An 11988-nucleotide genomic window follows, 5' to 3' on the forward strand; every position below is an offset into this window, starting at 1 on the left:
TAAGTGTCCTGTGAAACATGGAAGCTCAGTTCTGTGTGGCTGCTTTGCTGCAACCGACATTGTCTTGAATGTGCGCAGGGTACAAGAAATTTCAACACTATTAACTTAAGGCATTGTGTGCTAACCGGTGTCAGAGAGGTTGGCCTCGGTCGCAAATCGTGGTCCTCCATGATTTCTTTCATAGAGGAGAACAAACCACGGTACATACTAATCATCCATACAGTCATCTACAATATGGGTCTTTTATTAGGCTGAATCAAAAAAAAAAAACATTTCCATGCGGTGGCATTTTATTTTCAACAAATTTTGAAATTCAAAAACACGCTCCATAGAAATGCTGCATGTAAAATAAATAGACTGCATTACAACAACAGTATTTTCTTAACCTAAATGAAAAAATTTAAAGTGTACATTTTTAGCTTCGGTACAGGACCAATTCTCTTGACGAGGAATTGTCTGACAAATGTAAACTGTAATTTATACCACCAGTTTATTTTACAGCATACACAAATTAGAGAAGGCATATGGGTTTTAGTTGGAGCATTGTGCAAAGAAAGCACCACGCAACTTTGTTGTCTAGCTCTTATGGAAGACGTTCAGTTCAAAATCAAGCAAGCTCTGCATATGTTCCACTCAAACTTCTATGTTAATTTTTGCAAAGCGGTACTGTAGAGACTTTGGGTTGCGTAGCAGCACCGTTCCTCTGTGTTCCAGAGGCTGACTGATGAGTGCGTGAATGAGGCCAGTGACACTCACGAAGCCCAGGGCCTCCCCACAGCCTGCCGACAGGGAGAAGTCGGCCTGAGTCACCCAGCCGAGTGTTACCCGGGTGCAGTGAGAGGTGATGCTCGGCAGGGGATTTGGCCACACTCCCAAAACAAAATCAGAGGCGGGACAAGACAGCTGCGGTTCCTTCAACGTGCTGGTCTTTTGCTCGGAGGTCAAGGGAGTGTCTTGACTTTTTGTCTTATCAGAAGCTGTTTTCTTGGTAGCCTTCTTACCGCGCTTGATCGTGCTTTTCAAATGATCCCTGTGGGGGGGCTCCTGAGGCCCGCTACTGCCAGGCCCTTTGTTCAGCAGCTTGAGGTCATCTGCCGTTGGCGCACACACCATAGCATGGAGGTCCGGTTTGCCCTTCAACAAGAGCGACAGACGAACCCAAACCAAGCTCATCCCATGACTTGCTAGGAATGACATCTTTGCTGAAAGGTCCAAAGGTGGCATTTCCCTGACACGGTACGACCTCTGACCTTTAGACGAAGTGGGTCCGCACCAACTAGAGAGAAGCCTCAATGACTTCCTGTTCCTAGGAAACAAAATCATAGGACTACAATTTAAAGAGGCACTTTGCTGTACGTGTAGATGAGAAGCACTGATCTTGTTCGAGCTTAGTGCAGCTTCGTACGCCGATGACCCTCAGAGCATCTTAAAGAGATGGGAACATTTAATCAGCATGAAAGCAACTGTCTTACATTTGTTCAAGTCGCGTTCATTAGATTACAGTGAGTTTGTAAACGACCAAATAACAGCTTGTTACATGCAAAGTTAGACGAGTCCCTTAAGGGTCTGTGCCAAGGCCAACATTAAATCACTGTAAATGCTTCCCAAAGGCAATGTCATTATAAAAGACTCAAAACATTTATCAATCAATACAGCCTAATAAACTCGGTTAATCAAGCATACAGCTGCCTTGTACGTTCAAATTGAACCTCAACAGAACAGAAATTGTACTTGGCACTTTAGAAACCCTCAAAACGACTTTGCTCTGATCGCTAACACAATAGTAAGCAAGTTTTGCACCATCTTTTTAAACAGCCTCTTCCACATATGAAACACTCGGAATGCGTTACATCAAGAGAATGTTCAGATAAGAGACACAGACACACACACACACACACCATTGACGCACAAATCATCATTAAGCTGGTGTCGGAGCGAAATTTTAGTCAGGGGACAGTTCCACATTAACACTGCAATGGTGTGATTCAAAAGTGTGGAATGATAAACGTCAGCAAAGACAACTGTTGTGCATTTGGAGTAAAGCCGACCTCGTTTGTTTGACCAATATGACACGGGAACCACAGAGAACATTACATTTAAAAATTGTCATGAAAAAAACAAAATACCTCAGGACAGTGAAGCGCGTTTGCGGCTTCGTCGCAGGGTCTTCTTGATGTGACGTTATCTCGGACTGCATTGCTATGTCACCCCGCGATGTGCTTTTAGCCTGGATGTCTCCTTTTCTCTCCTCTACATCACTTCCAATAACATCCCACTCCTCAGCCAGCTGTTGCCACGGGCAACAGAATGGAGCCAGGCAGCCATGTTTAATGTAATTGGTTCTTTTGGCAGGCGGGCGTCTAGAGAGTGGAGGGCAAATGGTCAAACCCAAGTCAAACCACAAATCATCCAATTTATGAGTGCTGAGCAACAGCTAGCAGAGAACGACGATACCATTTTATCACCCACCCGCTCATCTACATTGGGGGAACTATCCAGGCGATGGAAATTACAGTCACTAAGCTCTAAGTAAAATCAGTCAGTAGTTTTCTTAGAGAAGTTAAATCAACTTATAATTGCGCTTCCCATTTCTACATAACAAATTCACACAGTGCAATTGTTCGTGTCAAGAGAAAGGTAGCTCCATTTTGGATGAAACTCAAACTGCCATTTCATTCTCCAAGTGACCTTTTGAACTTTTCAAGCAGCTCGGACTCTTGCTCCTCCTGAAAACGAGCTCCTGCAGGGCAGTCTGGGTAATCATGGGGGAAGTGAGGAACGCCTTTATTCTGAGCGTGTGTCCGACTCATTTTTAGACCACCGATGCGAACGCCTCTGTAAACCTGGCAGAGGGACAGAGGCAAGAGAGAAAAAAGGTCAAAGCACTGCATTTGGGGCTTTGTGATTGAAAACCAAAACGCACAGTGGTGGATCAAGTTACAGACAGGTTAGCGTCCAAGAAAACAACAGGGTTCAGAAAGCAAAGAAGGAAAAACTCAAAGAAAAAAAACTGCTGGACTTGGCTTTCTATCTCTCTGAAGAGGGTAAAATGGAATCGCAAACACACACGCCTCAGAGAAGTGTGGTTCCCAGTACTGACCAGCGGGATCCAAAAAGCCATGCCCCAGCCTTTAGGAAGCAACAGGTCCCATCCGGCGCCCCAGGAATTCATCTCATGTCCCACCTGCTTGCCAGGCTGGTGAACCAGCAGGATGGGAACTCGACCCTGCAGGGGAACAGGGCTAAGCCTGGACCCGGGCACGAGAACCTCGCTCCTCATACGGTTCAAATCCTGAGACATGGAAAGCCATAAAGTCAAAAGACTGGAAAATAAAGTACGGAGAGAAAGTTCTGACATTTGCTGATACCTGCTCTGAAATTTTATTCTCTGTGACATTGTTGCGCACCGACTGTTCCCAAAGGAAACTCTGACAACAGTGTTGTGGTACACCGCGCAAAGACAGCTCCTTTCTCTTCTCGTCATCCACCTCTGGAAGAAACATCACACACGAGCATGCCCCTGTGTAATCCTACACTTCAACAGATAGGGGAGTCACTCGAGGCTTCCAACATAACATGACATTCCGTGGAAATTTGTCACTTCGCTTGGTTGTCATTTCAAAGAGCGCAACCTGTCAAATAGGTCAATATTTTCATCTCATTTCAAACCCATCTCGTATTCACAATACGCAGTATATTCAATGAGTTGAGCCGACAGAATTTTGAGAACGGCAAATGAGGTATTCTAAATGACGGCCATTTTACTTTGTAATGATCTTATCTGCTTTCAAGCTACAAACAAGAGCATCCATCCCCTCCGTAATGAGGCTCATATGAAGCAGATAAGAACTAAAATGTCTTCCTGTATTGTTTGCTTATTTTCTATGCTGCTCATTCGTTACTGGATTGTGGGGAAGCTAGGGAGAAAACTGGGGCACGCCCTTCTTGCTGCCGAGCAACATTTCTATTATTTACAGGAGGGAAAAGTGTGTCACTCTGTTCAAAGCTATGACAAGTACAATTTTAAAAGGCGGAGCATAAGCCGTCATTTGTCACTGACGCCGTTTCTGGAGTGCAGGGTCCTGCCAGGATTCGAACCTGGAGCATCTGCATGGCCGAGCAGAGGCCCCCCAGGAGCACAGGACCAGAGGTGCACTCTGTGAAATGACCTCAGGACAGAGAACGACAGATTTATTTGGACCAGCTCTTCTCTTTGCATCTTATGTAGGTGGACTAATGAAAGTAACCCTAAAAGACCTTGAGGACATACGTGCGCTTCTGAACAAATTCTTGAGTCTCTGGAGTGCTTGCCCACCCATCAAGAGTGAAACTAAACAGCCAAGTGAATGTTTTCTTAGCCGCTTATTTGTGGAAGTGTCTCTGTGAGGAGCCATTCTGCATATCTGCCCCATGGATACGCAACAGTTGCGTCATTTACATAAAAGCGGCCCACCACATGTTTGTCAGCCCACCACATGATTAGCTAAGCTGAGCTAAGATCTCGACCCACTTTCAAGCACCATCATGCAGAGATGCAGAAACATCAACATCACCTCAGGTAAGACACCCCCTACCACCATTTTAAAGCCTAAAGGTAAGCAGAGCTGCACTGAGTGTTTTTGGATGCAAATTGGCATTAGCTAACAGTGTTAACTTCTGATGAGGGGCACATCCTTTGTTGTTCGGTGAAGTTGTCAAAGTGGTGGATGAGAGGGGATTTGTGTTTGGCAATGTGTCCATACGCCACATATACACAGTGTAGTGTATGAAGTGCAGCCTCCACAAATAAAAATGCTTTTATTGTCCTGAAAGGCACTTGATTATCCACATGGCAGTTGCTCACTAGCAGCCCCTAAAAACTGGGTAATTCCCGAGAGACAATAAACAGGGTGCGTAATGTGTCGTATTGATCTTTGGGTAATGTTTGATGAAATCCTATCAATGAAATATTATTGAAACAACTATGAACAATTTTACATTGTGAAAAAATGCATAGCATATCTCTATTTTGGCAGATTAGCTTCGGTCTACAAAGTAACCGGGGGCTCAAATTTGCAAAGGAAGACTCAATATAGATAGTAAATGACATTCGTGTAAAGCACAATTAGCCTCTGTCGTAATTACCAGACAGTATTTCCACCATCTCACTTGTGGTAGGACAGATTTTACCTTGAGCCTCTTTTACACAGGGCAAAGCTTTAACCCTCTTTGTCGGTATATTCAGCCGAGGGTCATCGACTGCCATCCCCAGCACTGTGCCGGGGGGGAGCTCTGCAGTTGAGTAGACGCCTGGGTGAATTACAAATCAACGATTAGATGACAAAAACAATCAAACCGACCAATTCCCACCGAGACGGAAACAGTAAACCTTTCAGTGTGTGAAAGACATCGGTTTGCTGCTGATGGAGCTTCATCTTGCTTTCTTCTTTGCAGTGGTCGGGCCACCAAAGGCAGGAGGGCTGCGATTTGCTTATTTCCTGATCAAAGAAAATGCGACACTATGTAAACGGCATGGTTGGTATACAAAAGATTCCGCGTTCCATGCTGATAAAACTCACAGCTCTTAGGTCACAGTCTGTAGCAGCTTCCAAAGCGTCAGTCAGCACAGAATGGGACTGCGGTCCGATTAGGCGATATCGCACAATCTCCATAGTGAGATCACTACAAAAGATAAAGGAAACATTTCATGTCGCCTTATGGAGATTTTTTTTTAACAAACCCCATCAGGAAACAAGACAAACTTGATCAATATTCCAGTTGAGCTCGATTTCCAGGTAACAGGGGTGTAGGGTGATCTGGTTCCATCACCCAGGATCTTCTTGGCAAGAGGCCCCACGGCATCCTTGCGGCTTTGCTTCCTCTTGGTTCCAGGTGTGTGCTTAATTTCAGGGCTTTTCTCAGGTTTTGGTTCCAAATCTGTGGTGGCGACGACCTCTGCGTGCAAAACCAACGGCACAGGCGGCGGGACCACAGCCTGACACTGGCACACACTTTGGAACTCGGTGAGGATATCCTGGCAACGCAAAATGTTGGAGTAAAAAAAAAAAGCCTAAAAAATACAATTAAAAAAAAAAACAAACAACAACAACAAAATGATCTTACCTGTTTAAGAGTGGGATGAACCCAGGTCCACAGCTGCCTGTGAATCGAGCCTGGCATGCGGGGTCTCCAGAGGAATGTGACCGGGCCCAAAGGCTGCGAGGGGAACTGTCCAGCCCTGTACAACACTACGCTACCTTGTCTCTGTCCAGTCAGACACAAGCGCTGAGCAAATGTAGGGCCTGCCAAATTAGAAAAGCAGGACATGCTATGCAAACTGGCTGCATATGACAAATCAAAAGCTACATTTGCGGTTGAGGCGCAGCACACGCTCACCAGCCTCCTTGCTGGTCAGCTGGGACAGACAATCCAGTAGCTTGTCTTCCTCTCCCTGGAGCTCGAGGCAGCAGTAGTACGACAGGTCCTGTTTGTTCACAGAAAGAAATTGCTTTCAGACAGCACCTTTTTTTTTTTTTTTTTAATAGGTAATTACAGTTTACAGGCTTGTCTGAATTTAGAGTTATGCGCCGTCAGTGTAGTACTATGTTGTGCCGCATAATTCAGAAGATGACACGACACCTCTTCAGTATATTACCATACCATGTTTTGCTAGGTTTTAATATTCGTTGTTCCCACAGAGCAAAGAGAATATACTATGCCTGTGAGTACTGTTGTATACTCTGTTTCCATATAGTGTTGCTCTGTGTGTGTTAAAGGAATAGTCGATGCAAATTTCTGTCAGCCAGCCTGTGGCGTGCACATTATGTTAGCATTAAGTTTAAGCTTTAATTATTCTGATTGCTTTATATTTTAGTGTTTAATAAATAGACACTGTTGCCATTTTGTGGGTCACTTTTAGAGCAAATTTCAAGTGGGAGTGGCAAACAGCTTGAAGCAAGCAGTGATTGCCTCTTTGGAGAATTATGCAAGCCAAGGCCTTCTTGTTGTTATCGTTATCGTTATCCGATCGTCTCCAATTTCGCGACAATGACAGAGTGAGAAAGCGAGCTAAGGAATAACATGTTTTAATTAGGGCTGTCAAAGTTAATGCATTAACTATGGAGATTAATTTAAATTTTATAACGGCCGAAAAAAAATTAACTCTGTTTTATTTACTTCCTGTTGCAGCTGACATCTGCTCACTGTGCAGCCAAACAAAAGAGTCACTGTCGCAAAGACGGACTTTTACATAGTTTTACTTTAAAAATTTGTTCAGCGGCTCATCGGAGAAATCCCAAATATTTCGCACTTTGCAAAGCCAAATTCAAATACCATATTAGTTCTACATCTTTGCTCGTTCAACTGTTGTATTTTACAGGAAAAACTCAAGGATCAAAGAAAGCTATTATAACAGTCTTTGAATCGAAATGTCCTTTTTTTCCCCACATTAATTCCAAGATTTTACTCACGTAAATATCGGTTCCAAGCTTTGTAAAAAATTGTAGTTGAAAAATGTGATTAATCGCAATCAATTATGGAAAATATTGTGATTAAAAAAATATATATATCGCTTGACAGCACTAGTTTTAATACATTGAAATATATTGAATGCATGTGAAATATTTTATTCGTAATGGTCTCTTTATATGACAGGTGTTTACCCATCAGTGGTCGGTCTGGAATGTATCCGCTGCAATAAACGGGGTGCACTGCTTCTGACATTCCAAAAGAGCAATCTCACCTGCTTTGTGTGAAGGTCCATACCTGCAGCAGACAATGAGTGCTCATGGCTCTGTAGCTGGGGCGGTAGCATTTCAAGGTGGGTCTGTCCCCAAGGCAGTAGCCCCACTTTTTGACCATGTGGAAGCGCTTGGTGTGCCAAATGTGCGTCTCCAGCCACACATTCTTTCTCTGCCGCCGGTTGAACTCCAACAGCATGTTTCCGTGACGGCGGCGAGCTTTGCGGCTCTTGTTCTTTGCCCGCTCCTTCTTTTTAACGCTGCCCTGCAGGCATTTTTCTCTCTGTGGTTGGCCAAAATAAATGGTAGTCAAGTCAGAAAGCAATGCGTGTCTTGAAGATTATTTCAAACAGAAAACAACAGGGGGAAAAAAATGCCTTGTGAAGACTACCATTCTGTTGGCCATCTCTCTCAGCCGGTAAGGAAGACGCTTGGTGTTGTGGCTCATCGCTCTTCTCCTCATGTGCCTCGGCAGCGCTCCAAAGACGTGACAGCTGCCTGTTGTCTTGGTAACAGCTTTCAGCATGGCACTTACCTCTGCTGCCCTGGCCCTGGCAAAAACTCCAGCTACGGAAACAATTTTGCAAAGCAGAGAAGAACTTGAACAATTGTTGTTCAAGCGATGCAAGATTTTAATATGGGTTGTTCCCAGAGAATACATGTCTGTGAGTAGTGTTGTCTTGATGACCAAAACGCAAAACTTCCTATCTGAAATCCAATTTGATGTAGATGTGAGGGAAGTAGTGCAATTCAAAAATTCCACAGCAAACTTGATTGGATGTTTTGGTCAGGTGACTTTTATGTCACAACAGGGCAGGCATTACCTTGCAGATGGACAAAATATGAGCGTCCTTCCCTGTTCTTTGCATTTCGAGTGAAATACGGCATTCAGAAATGCTGCAGATGGGTTTTGCATTTGGGCACCAATACTGCACTCTTTGTATGTGTCGCTGCTCCGTGTGTTTTAAAGAAGCAGTTGTTTGAGGCTTAACATTCATGCTAATTTCCATTAGCCCATCTATGGCACTTCACATTATATGCTAGGATTAAGATAGCAGACTTTTGTTCAATGAAATTATGTGGCTTGGTTCAACAATTTGGTGCTTAAACATTTAATCTTAAATTTCCTTTGTTTTAGGTATAAGGTTTACGGGAAACTATACCTGCAAGTGCTAAATAAACTGCTTAGAGAAATCACCCCACGCCTCTTATTTGGATAACTGCGCAAGCTGTAATAAGGCGGGGTTTACTCTAGTTACCAAATGTTAAGACTGATGAGTGAAACAATTCCAATTAAACACTGATAGAATGCCATTAAGCTGTAAATTGATTACAATATGTTCATGTAAATCATCATTAACCCTTCAAGTTAAGTCACATTCTGCTTATGTACAGGAGGAGAGGTCTCTTCACCAGTAATAAACTGAGGCATCTTGTCAGCATAGACTCCACCATCTTTCTGGTGCCCACGGACCCACCCAGTCTCTTGGTGGGAGCTCTTCTTTCTTACTGAAGGTGGATCTTTGACAGATGGAGCATCACCACCTCCACCTGTGCAGCAAATTTGACAACTGAATGAGTTAAATGATGTTGGTCAGGTGAAGCAAGAACAATTGGAAATGGAGTGAGCCTAAGGCATACGAGAAGAATAACAGATAAACAACACTGATAATGTGTTAATTGTGAGTGTTACCGTTGGGATGGGGGTTGCCCTCCTGATGAACAGGCGATGAAATAAATTGCACATTAGTGGGTTGGTTTCTCAGTTTCTTCTGTCGCATTTTGACTTTAGCTGCAGACATATTCTGCAAAATCAGGAAGTCTTTAATCACTAAATGCCTAACCCGGCATTCTAATCTAGTCTAATTCTAGTCTAAAACGCTTAACATATATGAAGTGCCTTGCGAAGGCATTCGGCCCCCTTGAACATTTTGACTTATGCCACATTTCAGGCTTCGAATATAAAGATAGTTATATACAATTGGAATTTTTGGTGAATCGACACCAAGTGGGAAACAATCGCCAAGTGAAATGAAATTCATACGATGTTTGAAACTTTTTTTTTTTTTTATAAAAAACTGAAAAGTGGGGTGTGCGAAAATATTCACCCTCAGTTAATAATATACAGAAAAACCTTTTGCTGCAAATTACATCTGCAACCCTTATGGGGTATTTCTGTAGCAGTTTTGCACATCTAGAGACTGAATTGTTTGCCCATTCCTTCCTGCAAAACAGCTCGAGCTCATAAAGGTTAGATGGAAAGCATTTATGATTAGCAGTTTTCAGATATCTCCGCATATTCTAAATTGGATTCAGGTCTGGACTTTGACTTGGCCATTCTAACACCTGGTTTGTTTAGTTTTGAAACCATTCCATTGTAGGTTTCACATTCTTTATGTTGATGTGATATGTTGATGATCATTGTTTTGTTTCTAAGGTAAACACTATGCCCCAGTCTCTGGTCTTTTACAGACTCCACCAGCTTTTAGTCCAAAATGGCCCAGTATTGGGCTCCATCCATCCAACTTCCCACATAAATTGAGTTTGATACCCCGGTTTAGACTGTCCCCTACTTAAAAACAACATATTTCCAACAAGCCAACAACGTTATGAGCAGACGTGAACACTTGTAGTATTGTCAAACAAAAACGCAATAAAAAGCTATTATGTTGCGACATTTACCTGGGTGGATGCGGGGAATTCTGCTTCAAATGTGGTTTTGTCCTGGTGACAAGCTAGCAAGGCAGCGTGTGAAACACTGAGAGCGTGCGAGTTGCTTCCGGATATGTGGTGGTCCTGGGAGTTGTAGTGTATATGCGCAGCAACGTTTGAGAATGTTTAAATTGTGTAAATGTTGACTACATAACTGTTTAAATGTATAAAACAACTTGTCTTTTACAAAGTTATTTGAGAGCTAGTATTGTAGTAAATTGTTTTACTCTTATTTTGCGATGTTTTACTACATATTTACAAGTCTGTTTGTACGAAAAAAACGTTTTTGACATTCTTGTCACAAGTGAAATTTTGACATTTCCATTTGTGCAGATATGAAACGAAAGGACTTCTGGTGTGCGTCTGGACGATGGCTTCCGGTAAATTAGCCGTGGTGCGATGTCATTAACGCGTGTCTTTAAAAAAAATACTGTACAGAAAACTTGAAAGATAACGACCAAATGCGATGTCTGTAGGATTTAAGTGGGAAAGCAGAAGAGCTGACGCGTATCTGAAATGCAGCAGAATGAATTCAAATGTAGAAAATGCACAAATTATGTAAAAATCTGAATTATTATAGGATGGGAATACTCTTCTGTAGTTTCACTACATTCCAACCACTTGAGGACGCTGTTTCTCCATGATAGAATATCTTCCCAACAACTTGTGGTTTACGGTACTGTACTGGAAATTATTATCATTTATTTTTACTCCAACATAGTTAAAATGATAGAAAACACACTATTTTGGTGAAGGATTTCTGAAATATAAAGGGAAACGACTCAATGAATGAAATATTCCAGTTGAAAAAAAAAATTATAACTTGCTAATTACCTCTCATTTCCATGGTTGTCTGTTCCATTTGCACAACAGCAATAAAAATTGATTCACACTTTGTGTGGCTACTACCATGAGTCATGACACATACAGGAATGGTGGCTGTCTGTTTTTGTTTTTTAACCAACCAGTCCCCAAACAAGTCCTGCTTGCTGGCTTAGAGTGACATTGGCATTTTCCACCCTCTGATTAGTTGAGTTAAACAGTCTTGTGATGTGCAACAAAAATTGATTTCTGGAAGAGGACGAATATTCAACATGATTACGAATACATTTTCAAGGCAGACTTTTCAAGAAAAACTGGACATTGCCAGGATAATTTGGCCAACACCATACCTGGTTAGCTTGTTTCAACAAGTAAAGGATTTATTCGGCACTTTCAAAGCAGACACCTATAATGCAGGAGGAGCAAAGAAAGGAGGGAGATTTTATCCGTACATAATCAGCATTTTTGATGAGTATTATGCATTACATTACATTGCATAATGTCTTATATTAAAATGACATCATGTGTTATATTTTGCTCCTATGTCTGGGGTTGAACACATCCATCCATCCATTATCTGTACCGCTTCTCCTCACAAGGGTCGCGGGGCGTGCTGGAGCCTATCCCAGCTGTCTTTGGGCAGTAGGCGGGGGACACCCTGAATTGGTTGCCAGCCAATCGCAGGGCACACAGAGACAAACATCCGCACTCACAATCACACCTAGGGGCAATTTAG

At 42.7% G+C, this 11988-nt stretch overlaps 1 protein-coding gene across 1 annotated transcript; it reads right to left on the bottom strand.

Annotated features, from left to right (window-relative positions):
• Positions 1-228: 228 nt before the first annotated feature.
• pop1 (POP1 homolog, ribonuclease P/MRP subunit) lies at positions 229-10517 on the bottom strand. Its single transcript, XM_086039161.1, has 16 exons — positions 10401-10517; positions 9412-9523; positions 9132-9269; positions 8110-8285; positions 7744-8001; positions 6376-6463; positions 6103-6281; positions 5742-6013; positions 5559-5661; positions 5369-5477; positions 5170-5289; positions 3369-3490; positions 3101-3292; positions 2689-2843; positions 2127-2360; positions 229-1306 (listed from the first exon to the last, which is right to left on the bottom strand). Exons 2-16 carry the CDS (start codon positions 9518-9520, stop codon positions 634-636), a joined length of 2928 nt encoding a protein of 975 aa, XP_085895287.1. The 5' UTR covers positions 9521-9523; positions 10401-10517; the 3' UTR covers positions 229-633.
• Positions 10518-11988: the final 1471 nt, after the last annotated feature.

Source organism: Filicampus tigris, chromosome 8 (assembly GCF_054856515.1).
Source record: "Filicampus tigris isolate MCC_2025a chromosome 8, RoL_Ftig_1.0, whole genome shotgun sequence".
Taxonomy (NCBI): domain Eukaryota; kingdom Metazoa; phylum Chordata; class Actinopteri; order Syngnathiformes; family Syngnathidae; genus Filicampus; species Filicampus tigris.